The sequence below is a fragment of the Scomber japonicus genome, chromosome 22, assembly GCF_027409825.1.
Source record: "Scomber japonicus isolate fScoJap1 chromosome 22, fScoJap1.pri, whole genome shotgun sequence".
In the NCBI taxonomy this organism is placed as follows: Eukaryota; Metazoa; Chordata; class Actinopteri; order Scombriformes; family Scombridae; genus Scomber; species Scomber japonicus.
The window spans coordinates 15,069,863-15,085,631 of record NC_070599.1 but is presented as its reverse complement, the minus strand read 5'-3'; the positions used below and the strand labels follow the sequence as shown (position 1 = coordinate 15,085,631).

The 15,769-nt window shown below is 39.3% G+C and overlaps 1 protein-coding gene across 1 annotated transcript in view; it reads right to left on the bottom strand.

Moving 5' to 3' along the window:
* arap2 (ArfGAP with RhoGAP domain, ankyrin repeat and PH domain 2) overlaps nt 1-15,769 on the bottom strand; it is a 133,920-nt gene that overhangs the window by 109,192 nt on the left and 8,959 nt on the right. Inside the window, exons 6-8 of the mRNA XM_053342881.1 lie at nt 15,153-15,521; nt 14,098-14,167; nt 3,417-3,537 (exon numbers count right to left, since the gene is read on the bottom strand). Coding sequence (XP_053198856.1) covers nt 3,417-3,537; nt 14,098-14,167; nt 15,153-15,521 — 560 coding nt within the window. The remainder of the gene's footprint in view (nt 1-3,416; nt 3,538-14,097; nt 14,168-15,152; nt 15,522-15,769) is intronic.

Sequence of the window (15,769 nt, the reverse complement as noted above, 5' to 3'; positions counted from 1 at the left end):
TGTATGAAAGAGACATTCAATTCATTCCATGTTAATATTTTAGCTCATAATAAAGAATTCAAATAACATTTTTCCAACTCACAATATACAATAGTTATTATGCTGCATGGCATCACAAATGAGGCTGCTGATCCACACACAAGCATGAAATGAGGCTTTCATTTAGCGTATAAAGAGGCCGATGAACTGTTACATGTATTCGACCTCAAATGTTACATACATAAATAATTTGCTAATAACATTTAAGAGATAACAGCTTTTTGGGGTGCCCCTGTGGCTTTGGGGTTAAGTGGCTGACCAAGAACAGCAATGGCCCCAATTCATGTCCAGCAGGGGACATGAATTGGTTGCATATCTTTCTCCCTTGTTTCTTGTCATCTCTCTACTGGCGCGATATAATAAAAAGCATAAAATGCCTAAAACATAATTTTAAAAATACAGGAGATTAAAGGTTTTCCCCTTTTTTTATAATGAAGTAGAGGTATTATATAATAAAGAGAGCTGTTAAAAGTAATTGAAAGTGCAACTGACCAAAACAAGTAGTACACATGGGGATAGTCACTGCTGTAGAAAAAGATGTTGTTGTGAATATTCAACACTAACTTCTGAAAATGTGGCTAAAAACAAAAGTAATAATAGATAAAGTATATTTTAAATCCGCTACATGTGTATTTTTTTGTGTATTCTACAAATACAGTTCCATATTAGTAACAACTGGATATAAACTTTGCCATCTTTCTTTCTCCTCAAAAATGTACTCAAGTTGACTGTTTCTAAAATGTATTTTCATCTATTTCCTTATTAGTCCTTAAAGTTGCACTAATCATTACTTTTATGTTACAATGGTAAATGGTAAAAATGACTACATGTAATTCGAAAGTCAACCTTAGGTGTTGACTCTATTGATGAATCCACAGAGAATTACTGTATTACATGACAATGCAGTTTTCCCCAGCTCTCCGCAGCATTTTAGTGTCTTTCAGCTCATTCTTTCGATTTTACAACTTGTGATTTTACTGTTTTAAATAACCCTGTTTACAGCAAGAGGCAGCTTTTTTCACCAGAGAGCTCTGATAAACCAACAGCACACTACCTGCCCAGCACCAAAAGGCAACTACATTAGCAACTACATTAACATAGTGGAGCCTTTAGCTGCTAGACAACCTGATATTTCCTTTAGGAGTTGGTGAACAACAAAACAGATCAAGAGGAGAACGGGTAAAGAGAATAATGAGTGAATATTGGACCTAGTAGTGGAAACAACTTCAAGTGAATGCTAATGCTGTTCCATCAATAAGCAACTGACTGATAATATCTTTGTAATATCAACAATACAAGGTGATAATATGTTAGTTTTGTGCTTGCAGCTTGTTGTGGTTTCCCATAAGATATTAATCCAGGTTTAAACATCAAATTAGTTTTACTTTTGTACTATCATGGCATGAACTGGCATTTGTTTCATTTTCAACCTCAGATGGCACAGTGTTTCTTTATTTTAATAATTACATGAGAGACTTTGATATGAATGGCCAAGGGTGAATAGGTGAACTAAGTATAATCAGAGCACTTCTAAGACTGTGTAGACCACTGAGATTGTAAAATCAGCTCCAGCACTTGACTGTCAAGTGCCTTCAAGACTGATTCAAACGTTTCTTGTTCAGACTTATAATACAATACATCTGGAATTTGACATCTTTCTGGTCTCTAGCTTGATTATACAACTAGACAACATGGCACAACATCTTGAGTATTGTTTGTACTTGAGCATTGAGCATAAAAACAGCCAGTTTAACCCATCAAGAGTGATAAGTGGATGCTCAATACAGATAATGAGTAGGTCAAATATTGATAATTCTATTTCTAGCTCAGAAGATGTCAATTTGTCAATAACTCTGACTGAAGTCTCAATGATCTGCTCAATGATCATCTTTCAGTTCTACAATCTTCTTAAATATCGACATCATATAACACAATGAGACAAATTTTCACAAAGCCTTAACCATGCAAAACTAAATGTCTGTGATCTCAGTCGTTCAAAGGAATCAGAGGGTGGCCGTCATCTGACCCCAGAAATGAACCCTCGATTAGTGAATCAGCAGTTTGACCTGAGCTGCCTAATAGACTGCGATCAAGCAGGCAGGAGGTAAAGCGCGGAAAGTGTCTCTTTCCCCTCTCATTAAGGCCGACACAGACAAAGCTTCCAGCTGAAATACGATAAGCAGAGACAACTCTTACTCCATTTTGTCTGACAAGGGAGAATAAGAGACACTGAAGGAAGGACTATTAAAAAGGACAGTTCCTGTGAGATTCAAGTTTTGCTCTTTTTTTTTACATACTCTATCACTTTAGACTGACTTAATAATGTAGCTTCAGGCAGGGATATGAAGTCATTACTTCCACTGAGACCTCCCTGAACATATTTATCAAGCTTTTACTAGAAAATAAAGGGGGGAGGGGAGGGCCAGTTTAGATTGCTTAAATTCAAAGTGTTTTTGCTTTTTACCTGAGAGTGAAGATCAATATCAGTCTCACATCTGTGTGGTGAGTACTAAGCTGGAGTCAGGGCATGTTTAGCCTTGCTTAGCATAAAGACAGTGAAAACAGCTGAGGCTGTTACAGTGAAAAATATCTACAGTATGTGAACAACTCTCAATCTCTCTACTGTAAAACGGCAAAAGTTTGTGTTTATTTTTCCAGCTTTGAATGAAATACAGATTAACTGTTTTAGTTCACTCTTCCTGTGCTAAGCTAGGCTAACTGTGTCCTAACTCCAGCTCTGTACTCAATGTACTCAACAATGGTACTGAGTGGATTTGCTACTTTTTGACTGAGCCAAGCTATCTGTTTCCCACTGTTGCCAGTCTTTGTGCTTAGCTAAGCTATCAGGCTGGTGATGGTACCTTCATATTTATTGTACAAACATAACAGTGGTATCTATCATCTCATCTCATTCAGGGAAAGAAGGCAAATAAGCAAATTTCCCAAAATGTGCAACTTTCTCTTTCAACAGGGGTAGCCTACAGTGCAATATGAAAACCGCAATGAAGGAGTAATCGAAAGGGCAGAGAGAGAACTACATGTATAGAGAACTAGAAACAGGAAGAGAGAAAGGAGTAAGACGAAAGATCACCGCAGAGGCATTTAGAGAGAGTGAGGTAAGAACACAAAAGAGACAAACAGAAAGGGAAGGGTGAGAGGAAAAGGACAGAAGGAGGCGGAGATGCAGGGGAGAGCAAGAGAGAAAAACAAGACTAGACAGGGAATCAGACAGGCACAGTAAGAGAGGCAGACTGACAAGCAGAAAGAAGAGAAAGAAGCAAAGTGAGGAGCTTATGGATGACTGATAAATACAGATGAGGGAGAGAGAAACAAAAAAGTATTGGATTTTATTAAAGCAAAGGATGCACTTCTTGTACCTTCTCTTTCAGCCCGGAAAATGAACGTCCGAAGGCAGGTGACTACCTCAAACTTATTGTCACCCAATCCCCGCACCTGTCTGATGCCGCTGGCCAGGATCATACCTTTGGAGTACATCTCCTAAACAGAGACACAGATAAACAGAAAATACAGAAAATAGGTTCATAAACACAAGCAGACAGTCAAATAGCATCATGCAAGCTAATATTGTTATTGAATTGATTATCATTTTGTATTATCTGTATCTTGTAGACCCATAATTACTTGACATGAGTGTGTCAACACATTGTTTGCATCAATAGATGTGTAGTTTGTATTGTATTAACGTCAGCTAGGATAGCGTTCAATTTGAAACACCACTGACAGGCATCCTCATCAAACCAGAGCCATTACCCATCAATACAGCATCACATTTATTTGCAGAAATAGCCTTCCTGTTACCTTTCAAGCAATAACTTTGATAGATGGCACAGAGCTCTTGGACGAGAAGCATTACAATCATATCAGGTAGCTTTATTTTCATAAAACTGACCATAACTGACTTGAAATTGTCTGAAAAGTGAACCCAAATTGCAATAAAGAAGCACAAACAAAAATAACACACATAGCATTGTCATCTGGGTGTAAGGAGTTATCATAAAACAAATCTACAAGCCGAAAACAAACTTCTCAAGTGTTTAAAAAGAGACATGCTTGCTGTATTGGGGATTTGGGTAAAGCACAGGATGTGCTTGTTGGGGTAATGTGGGATTTGACTGTGTGTATTGTTTCATTACTCCCACTTTTTCCCCCAGCAACTCTTGTGAAGGCATCCAAATAAAGAGGATGTTGCACTAGAGGCTTCATGACCCTTTTTACAGTCTCCCTTGACAATGGCAATTAAAGTACTGGGTCAATGTCAGTGTGGAAAAAAAAGAGAAATAGATGGCAAAGAAAAAACAAATCAATCCTCAATATTATCATTTACAAAGAAGCAAAGACAGAATGGAACTGCCAACAAATCAGTATTCAGAGCATTATGTGACAAGTACGGCAAGCAAATGTCCTTAAAGTAGTTGGAAAAAGGCAAGAACATCTCAGATTATAATGTTTTTGTAATAAAGTGAACTGAGGGACAGTAAATCACACATATAACCTTTAGAGAGGGCCATTGACAGCAACCCTGATTATAGTACATATAAAAGCACACAAAAGTTACTGTATCAACAGATTATACAACAAACAGGCCAAAGACATCGACATAAGAGACCACAGCAATACAAAAACTCATGCATGCACACTACTCTATGTCAGTCAGACGAGATTTTAAATTGATTAAAAAGGATTAGCTCGTCTTATTTTACAAACTTGCAGATTGTTCCACTATTGAAAATCTTTAAAAGTTTTCCAATCTCAGTACTAACATCAGGATTTAAAGGGAGCAAGTAGTCTTGGGACCAAGTGCAGTGTGGCAGTGATCTATAGTTAAAAAGACATGTGAGATACCCGTGAAGTTTGCCAAGAAGTGTTTTCGTAAATAAATAGAATGCAGCTCCGTTCTCCTCTAATTGCCAACGACGGCCACCCAACTTTTTTCATAAAGAATATAACTATGCGTTCTAAAGCCATCACCAGTTATGAACCTAAGGGCAGAATGATAAACTGCATCCAAAGTTTTAGGAGTAGAAGCAGGAGAGTGCATATAAATTACATCGCCATAGTCCATAACAGCTAAAAAGGTTGACTGAACAATTTGCTTTCTGCAATTCTGCGTAGTACATGCCTTATTTCTATAAAAGAATGCCAGCGTTGCTTTTAAGGGGCTTAGCCAGTTCATTAATGTGTTTTTTGAAGCACAGCTTGTCATCAAGGTATTTATAGAAGGACACTCTTATAAATATGCAACTTGTTAGTCAATTTCAGGAAAATTGACTAACAGGTCCACTGAAGTTACGCTTCTGTAGTGGCATGAAAATCACTGGATTATGAAAAAGGAAAAAAGAAGACCCGTTGCAGACATTGCATTATTCATGTCGATAATGTCATTATTTTTGCAAAGTACGAAGAAAAAAAGACATGTCGCTCTTCATACAGGCTCAACCTGAATTTTGATTCTCTACAGTCCTGCGCACAACATAATGGCTTGTGGTGATTGCCATGCACAACGCCACGCTCCTTTGCTCTACTGTAGCGCCGCTGTCACATCCTGCAAAGACACAAGAGTGCGGCGTAAGCGAAGGACGGATGAACGGAAGAAGAAAAGGAAGTGAACTTCTGACTCCCTCTCGCCATTCTTAATTAAGCCACTGACCTTGCCATCCACAAGAGCCTATTTCTAGAGCCCATACAGCCAAAAATACCAGCCAGCACAGTCAGTTAGGGAAGGGGGGGTGGTGGTACAGGGAGGAGGGAAAGATGGAGAGAGTGTGAAATGAAAAAAAAAAGAAAGAGAGAAATTGGGTTTGTGTGAAAGGCCAAGGAGAGGACTTGAAAGAATGAAACGGAAAGACTGTGGAAGGATACAATGAGCGGGGGATGGGGGAGGGTAGGGGGGGGGGTAAAAAAAACAGAGGATGAAGCAACTGTGAAAATTCATAATCTAGAAGAGAAAGAGATGTGGCTGGTGGGTGCATAGCAGAAGAGGAGGGAGGGATGGAGGGAGGGAGGGGGAAAAAAAGGAGGCGTGTGGGAAAGAGAGACATCATGTAGAAATGAAGATGCCTATGAGGGTCAGGGAGGGGTCCTTCTCATATTAAAGCAGGATGTTAACAATGGCAAGAAGTGGCTCAACCTAATTACTGACAGCCAGCCAGTGTATTTCTCTCCCCAGGAGTTTCACACCAATATCTCCCTCTTTGTCTCTAAATTTAGATGGAAGTTAAAGGAAGGTGAGGAAAGGAGAAACAAAGTGTGTGTGTGTGTGTGTGTGTGTGTGTGTGTGTGTGTGTGTGTGTGTGTGTGTGTGTGTATGTGTGGATGTCTAGATGAATTAGCTTGGTGGCTGATAATTATACCCCAGTATGGGTTAACAGTAATTAATTGTTTTAATTCTAGTTTTGGGGTCATGAAGGAGAGAGTTGTTTAATTGCGACTTGTGCATCTGTAAATACTCTGACAGCGGAGTCGGCGGGGAGTATGAAAAGAAGCGGTCAGCATTAAAGGCGGCAGATTCAGACACAACACTACACGTCGCAGCCGCCTACACACTAACACACACACTAACACACACACACACACACAATGTTTATAGACTGATCTCAAGAGGACGGACTGCCAAGGAAGCAATGAGGCCTAACTATCTCTCTTTCTCCAATAACAGACACACCTGACTCAACTCCCTCTGCCAAAGATCTCCTCTACAGTACACTTATTCCCCTCGCTCTGACCTCCTCCCTCCCACTCTCAACTCCCTCACTCCCCACATCCTCTCGTTCTAGCTATCTCTCCCGCTCATTTTACCCTCCCAACATTTGTCAACCTGTGTCATTTTGTGGGGCGTGTCACTTTTTGTTTGTGTGTGTGTGTGTAAACTGCCTAACTGTCTCTCTTCTTTAAAAAAAAACAACAAAAAAGAGTAAACTTCAGGAAACAATTAAGGCAAAGCAATGGAGCTAAAGCCTACAATAATGGAGGCACTGTGTGGAGAAAGCAGGGAGGAGGGTAAAGAGGGTGGAAGGAGATTTTACCACCAGCAAGGAGTTAAGGCTGTGGCATTTCTAAAGCGTCTCATTTTCAGTGGAGGTATGAGGACACCAGGTGGTCGTAGTGAGGAACTGCACCTGATAACAAAATGCTTATGGGCAACAATGAATGCCTGATCAGTGTTTTACCAATTGAGGTGCCTTAAAAACGATCTCTCCGAGGCAAAGAGACCCCCCCCCCCCCCCCTTTTAGAGTAACTCCAACATGTCCTCGGCACCTCTCAAGTCAACCGCAAGTCTCTGAATGCTGAACATTAAAATGGCCTTTTCCAACATTTCTTTTCAAAATTTTTTGTTGACAGAGGGAGATTTTTACAGCATTTTTTTTTTTAGCTATGACTCATTTGTTTCATTGCATAGGCCTTTAAATTAAATATTAAACAGTGTGTAGTCATGTGAGGCCAGCTTATCGGAGTCTCATTTATTTTTTATTGTTGCAGAATTTATCAAGGTCAAAAAAAGCGCTTTCAGGTCTTAAGGGAGTCAAGTCTCACAGAATTCAACTCCAAGCCCTCATTTTTGTTCCATTTTTGGTGCCAGGTTGAAAATTTATAGCTGGATTCATCACTTGTTTTTTTGTAATTTTAGCCAGCGGTCAGACAAGCTGTACAAGTTGATATAGCTAACATGTTAGCAAACTCGGACTCATTTACACACACAGCACACACTGAACGACATTAGCATTCTTTTGGAGTCTTGTTTGTGTCCAGCTGAAAAACGTAAATCCAATATTCAGTCTCTTTTCAAGTAGCTTTGCTCTACACAAACTTCAGAGGGAAACATCTGGCTCTTCAGCGGCTTAAGTGCTACTCTGCTTACTAGTTAGCCGCTTTGTCAGCCTGTGGTGACTCATGGTTTTTACAGATTCCTGCTGTGGCTGAAAGTAATGCTGAAGATAACAGCATGAGTGAACTAAAAATAATAAAGTTATGGGCTGTAAAACCAAAACAGTGAGCTGAAAGGTGCTATAAAAATGAGCTGTCACATGATAATTCTCTGTGGGTTCATCACTATGAATGACCCTTCATATGACATATAAGCATTTTATCTATTGTTAATATAGAAATATTGGTCAGAGCAGCTTTTTTGTGTAGGGGGGGGGCGGGGAGGGGGCTTCTAGGGAACACTTCAAATTTAAAGTTGTAAATGTAGCCATGAGTTGGCCCAGAGGTGAATTTGAATTATTGATTATTTTCTTAAATGTCTCTCTATATTACATTAATGTGATCATATTGCTTGATCACAAACTACAAATATCTACCTCTATTAGAATAAACTTTTTTTTTAATTAAAAAAAGTCTTGGATATTGAAATATGTTCAGACCAATGCGTGCATATGAAAGGAAACATTTTAAATTCATGAAACTATGAAAAGTTAATGAAACCAACCATGAATCAAGGAGATGAAAAGCCTCTATGTATTCTTTTGAACAACAGCTACAGTAAGTGTCAGCAGAGGCATCTTGGGAAGAGTAAGCAGAGGAGCTTTTCAGGCTTGGCAAGAGAGAGATCTGCAGCATCAGACAGTCAGACAGACAATCAGGCAGACTGACACACTGAAAGACTGATCCTCGATCCTAAAACCTCATCACCCCCTTGGCCTCCTATCCAGCCTCATTCCCCTCCTCCTCCATCATCTCATCCCTTCATCCCTCGCAGCCATCCTCCTCACTTCCTCCTCTCACTACCCTGAAGCCAGGCTTTGGACTGTTTTCACAAGCACTCACACACACACACACACCAACGCAGACACACACGACACCACATCAGGACCCAGAAGACTATACATCTCAGGCCCAAAGCGTTCTCCCAAGTCAATCCCGGTGTTGACGAAATCAGGAGAAAGGGGTGATTGATGAGACGGATCGGATACGAGCACTGCAGTGAGGGAGAAGTGAGACTGAGGATCTCGCTACTCTCCCACGCCACCTTCGCTACCCCGATGATGACATCACCGCGGCCAGAGACCTTCAAGCAGCGACTGTGATTAAGTGCGATTAGTTCTGTCTGGGGCTGACAGATCCCAGAGGATTTCAAACTACAAGCGAGTTTTATTTTTTTATTTTTTTCTGGGTGTGAAAGTTTGAAAAAAGAGAACAAGCATGGGAATGTTTCAGTGTGTGGGTATTTTTGTTTTTGTGTACAGGAACACACCATGACATCAAACCATGCCCGTGTCTGTCCAAACTAAATCCCAGTGCACACTACAAAACTTATGCTACCACTTGTTTGTCCAAAATCCTTTTTTTTTAAAGATCTGAGAAAAAAATCCAGAATCACAGATGGGAGATAAACAGTATCCAACACACACACACACACACACAAACACACACATATCAGAATATGGTCACTTTTGAGGACATTACATTGACTTACATTCATAACCTGGATATCTACCATGACCTGAATCATCACCACTACTTGCTTAAACCCTGCTTAAACCTAACGCTTACCCTAACCATAACCACTAACCCAAAAATCAGCTTTTTTGGGTTAAATTTATTGTCCCCATTTAGACAACCCTCCACAGTTAACTGGTCCTAAGTCTGAAATTTGTCCCCAAAAGTGGCCTATGACAGACCATAAATGCACACTCAATGACTTGATGTGTGTTTTTATTGAATCCTACAATCGTTCACATAAGTCTGAGATGTCTACAACTGGAATTATATCATAATTAGCTGAAATTAACAGTCAATTAATCAATCCATAGAAAATGTATCATTACCTCTTTTGATAATGAGTTTCAGTCATTTCTCTAGTTTCATTTTCAAATGTGTTCATGTGCTATCTAACTGAATTAGAGCTGAAAGTTTTAGTTAGTTTATCGATTAGTCAATCAAAAGAAAATGAATCGGCAACACTTCCTTGTATGATATCCTGTTAATATCTTTGTCTTTGCGATGATGACTTCTCCCTACCACTGACTGCACTTCATTCTTGCACATATACCACACGCACATACACTTTTATTACATTATTTATTTTATTGTGCATTTTATTCGATTTTTCAGTCTTATTCTATGTATATTTATTCAGCCTCTTTCTCAGCTGAATTTCCCCGAGGATCAATAAAGTCATATCTTTTCATGGGCTGTTGGAATTTGTGATGGACATTTTTCACTATTTTATGACTATTTTATAGACTAAACAATTGATCAATAATGAAAATATTTATCTTGGGCTTTAGGAAATTGTGATGGGTATTTTTTACAAATTTCAATTAATCATGAAAGAATTCGACAAACTAATCAACAATGACAATAAATCAGCCCTATTAGTAGCATAGTTTTTGTACCCTAATGTCACCCTGAGAACAATGTGGTCTTGTAGTGTGAGCAGTGCAGCAATCTTAGGAACTCTGTACTAGCTATAAAAGCACACACATACATGTGTCCGCACTGTGAGGGAAAGCAAACCACGAGTCATATTTCAATTTCTGACATAAAGTGGTGCTGAGAGACTTCCCGTCTGTCCATGCAATCTTCTCCTACCCTCGCGCTCACCCTGTGGAGGTGGCACTGTGCAGCAAGCAGGGTGGTGCTGGGCCTCAGCTGGCCGCACAAAGCAGGGATGACAGAGAGATTGTGAGCGACCTCGCCGTTCACCCGAAACATGATGAAGCCCTATGCTTTCTCAGAGGGGAGAGTCACATTGGTAGTATGACTTTAAAAAAGTCCAAACATCTCTCTCTCTATCCCTCTCTCTCTCTCTCTCTCTCTCTCTCTCTCTCTCTCTCTCATACACACACACGCAAACTTTCATCTTTCCCTGCCGACAGTGACACGGTGTATAAAGTGCTGACTCGCTGGCCTCCCTGCCTAATCCCACTCCGCCGGCGACGGAGCGTGTCCTGATAAATAAAGCAACAAATGCAATGGAAAGAGAAAACGAGGGGAAAAAGAGAGCGAGCGAGCACAGAGGGCTATAATTAGTAAGTGATTAACGAGCAGGCATCAGACAGGTCCCACATCATTGATTGTGATGTTGTGCAATGCTGCTGCAGCGAAAACGAGCTGGCCCTGGGAGGGGGGTGGGGGGGTGCCGAGGTCACCGCTCACACAAACAAACGCACGCACTGAAATGTGTTTGTTCTCAGTGCGAGTTATATCCAACGGTCATTAGCAAGAACACGAAGGTGAATCACAATATGTCGGATAGGTTATGACCTCTTGAGACTCACTCGAGAAGAGTGAATACACTAGTTAAAAGTTGTTTTGAGGTGTGTTTGCAAATTCCTCATGTACTAGTCATGTATGCTTAACGTTAAACCAATTTTCAAATACATGAAGAACAATTTGACACCTTTGATGCAGCTAAAGGTTTATATATATTTCTGTTTGGTATGAAAACTCAACACTACCTTATTGTGTCAAACTGTACTATGCAGTACTGACCAAAATCAAACCTTGATGATTGACATTCAACAGTAACATTTCAATAAAAGGATACAGTACACTAGTATTGCACTAGCATTGGAACAGTGTGAAGTACTAGTGCAACATTGTTTCACTGTCCTTTTCAAGCTGTAGCAATTTTAATGGTCTTAATAACAGTTTTATTTTTTTTAAGTATGAATGATTGTAAGGTATATATATTTTAAGTATGTGCTCTGTGTAAGAATTTTTGGGAGATAAATGTGCTGAATACTGAATATGCTATGTTTTAGTCTTTCTTGTCAATCTTGAATTGGCACAGAGCTCATTCATACTCAGTCTCCACCTTCAGCTAATTAACCAGAAACATTTTGGCTGATTAGCTGATTTTCATTTAAATCTGCAGCAATGACCACTTCTAAATATGGAATCAATACAAAAAGGTTGTGGAAAAAATAACACTGTCCGGACTACGCAGGTGGAGGTCAAAATGTTGTCATGTATGCATCTTTCTTAAGTTTTGGCTTTTTCAACCCTCAATACTCTACTCCAACCCCACCCTTCTCTACCTCTTTTTGATGAGGAGGTAGGAAATGCTGAGTGAAATTTCAAAACTCAGCTCAAAGGAGAGTGACGAAAGGAACAGGGAGGCAAAGAAAAGGATAAAAAAATAACTCACGAAGGGACAAAAACTTTTGTCATCAGGAACCTCAGCAAACTGAGATTTCTGTAAACTTACTGGGCAGAGTTTAAAAGATGATGATTTGATAACAGATTTAAGAGATACATAAAGTGACTCAATTGACTATTCTAGCTAAATGTGATTCTAAACTATAAGAAATACTGAAATATAGAATATGAAGTTTCTTTATATTTAAATGTTAAGAATTAAATAAAAATAAAGAGTTTGGTGCAAAAATAAATCAATATTTTAGTTTGAAGCAGATGAAACTAGAGTTGAAAAACAGTATTAAACTTAAAAACACAAATAGACATATAATAATATATAATATACAGTATACAATCAGAAAAAGATAAAAAAAGGACACCGTGTTCATTCTATTAAATTTGGAAGAACTATGAACTAAGCTCATTAAATTCATAAAAAGAATGATGATGATGCAGTTTTCTATGAAAATATGAAAAGAGAAGTTAAAGTTATTAGAGATTGCATAGCAACTGCATGGAAGTAAATAGAAACTGACACTGCAATTGTGAACACCATTTTGAGAACTAGCCCATTATATAGCCTGTCCTACTTTCACTTCACGTATTGGAGTGATAGAAGATGAGGTTGTACAGACCATCAAACAATTAAATGATGGGAAAAGGTCCAGACAGCCCACTGAGTTTTATCAGCTGTTTGTTGATGATGTCATGAATATGCTCACTTCAATGTATAATCAAGGTCTGACTCTGCACAGTGGCTGTATGAGGGACTCTTTTACAGTATGAAGCTGTTTTTTGCTTACTGTATAAAAAAGGTGATGAATCTAATATATAGATATTATAGACATCTTATTAACATTAATACTCACCATAAAATATTTGATAAAATAATTATGAATTCATATATTTTAGCCATCAGCCCCCCTAAACAAATTAACAAAGACAAACATTTTACTGGAACACATTTAGGCCATGTGCGCAAAGTTACTGCTATTGTTTATGCTTACAATATCAATCAACTATAAAAACTTAAATTATGATAGCACAGAGGTGATTAAAGTAGAGTTGTACATTAGCTGATATCTGCAGAAACACTTCCTGTTATGTAACGACAAAACAGCATTAAATTATTTGCTGTCATGATGATGAGACGCAGCAGTGTTACAGACCACAGAAAGTTTGAGATCAACTGAAACGGTTTGAAGTAAATTTTAATCTATGTTATCAATCTGTCATGTATTGTATTAAAGAAGATAAACTGCTAAACAACCAGAACGGATACAATTAATTATAAGCATTGTGCATTTAAAAAGTTGCAAAACAAAGATGCGTCATGGTAACACAGCAGACTGTAATCGACACAGTGTTCAAACAAGTACTTGCTGACCTTCATCGGAGAAGTATAGATGAATCTCAGTGCCTTCCATGGACTTTATACAAGATCATTGTACTCTAAGCACTTTATAAATGTCTGCACTTTAACACTTTTGGATTTTACTGTTTAAAATATTTGCAAATTTTGTAGTGAAATTCAATAAAAACGCAATGAGGGGGAGAAATGCTGAGGGAGTCAAAAAAGAGAGGAGAGTCTTCCCTCTCCCTCCCCTTTCCCGAGGAACTGGTCAGGTGCCAACATCAATGTACTTTACTGTATGGCTGGGCGGGCACAGAGAGTGCTGGCCTGTCATGCATGGCGTAATGTCGCTCCGTCCTTGCCCTCATTCTTTACCCTGCCAAGCTAATGATGATGATGATGACAATAAGAACGAGGAGGAGGAGAAAAAGAAGAGAACACTTAGAACTTGGCTCACCCTTTCGTGGTATAGTTTGCTGCAACGGTCTTTGCTAGTGTGAATGTGGTTTCTGAGGGTGTTGTCAGCAGGGTTGTGTAGACATGTGCACACAAAAGGTTTTAAGCTTTAGCAGCCATTACAGTGAGTGCATATTACACTTACTTTGTCATTGTTGTAGTAGGCCAGACTCTCGCCATCAAATCTCACCCACCTCCTTTGAAAAACACACTTCCTGCAAAGAAAGGTGAAAGGGTGAGGTGAAAATATGCTTCTTTGCACTTCCAAATTCAATCCATCTGGCTCATTCAACCAAACTAAGCCAGTTTTCGAGTGAAATGAGCCAAAAGGAAAGAAAATCCCAAACAGTAAGCCAGTCCCTAAATATGCTCTGAACAGGTACTCATATTTCATCAAGACTGCCATTGATTCATTAATGTCAAGAGTTGTATCAACAGCTGTCAATTAGCATAATCAAAACAAATGGCCACTTTCAGTTTGAATATTCAACAGCCCAAGGGCAGTTTGCCAAACCTATGCAAATCAGGTGTTGAAGGAGAATATAAAAAGGAAGTAAATGATTGATAGTTCTGCCTTTGAGCAACAGTGAAATACGAAGCTCCAATAGACAGTGGAGAGAAAATGCCCTGTCGTTTTGCCAGAAAAAGCCCAACTAAGCGGAAGTGGACTTATTGTACATATCAATACTACAAGGCTGTCTTCCACTTCCTATCTGTTGGATTGTGCTATGCATTATGAATAGATCTGCTTAAGGCTTCTGTATCTAATACCATTTATCAGTTTTAATTGCACAATGAAAAGGGCCTGCAAAATAACAGTGTTGCTGGCTGGAATGGCCCAGCAACACCTCAACCACTGCTTGGTTGGTGGTTGAGGTGTTGCTGGGCCATTCCAGCCAGCAACACTTTGTACCACGTATATATTTAAGATAAAATGATTCACACAAAAACGTAGTGAAAACAGACCTAGATTTATTTTAACAGGAAATGGACATGCATTAACCAGCAATCTAGTGAAAATGCAGAGCTGCAGAGCTGGGAATCTGACTGCCAACAGCTCTACTGCAGAGGATTTCATGCAGATCTATGTATCATTACATCACATAAAGAATTCCTAATGTCTGATCATCTGAACTGAATCCCAAATGTAATCTAATGTGTCTAATAGCATTTATAAGCTTGAGAAGTATTGTAACCTACCCTTGAGGCGACAGTTTGTCCAGCCAACCCACTTTGAGCACCTGGTGTTTAGGAGCTCCGTAGAAGCATGCATATGGGGAAATATCAGGCAGTGCATTTCTGCCCGTTATCCCCAGAGCATCTGCAGGCGCTGAGTAGAGGTCACATTCCACCATGATCAAGGAGCTGCCCTGAGAGATGGTGCCAGGGGCCGCTGCGCTAACAGCAAGAGCGTCAGAGGTTACTGTGCAACTTTGGTCAAAACTGCCTCGCGGCAAAATGCTGACACACTCGTCCACTGTCGAATATTCGTCTTTGTAGTGGTCTGGAGGAGCTGCAGCAGGAGGAGACTCTTTTTCCTTGGAATCTTTCTGTTTGAGAATCTTTTTTCTAAATGGGGCACATATGACATTATGTGTTAGGTGACAATATGTTCATCTACTTATGTACAATTTGTGAATTCAAAGCAACTATAACTGATATTTTAACCATAAACATGCATGCAATAAGAATGAGTAACGTGAAAGGCATCGCTGGTAGTGATGAATCCTAACTACCCAACTCTCCATTTCTGGCCACGGAAGGAAGAGAAAAAGCTTTAAAAACCTGCTGTACACTACCTGCTAAGCATGATATAG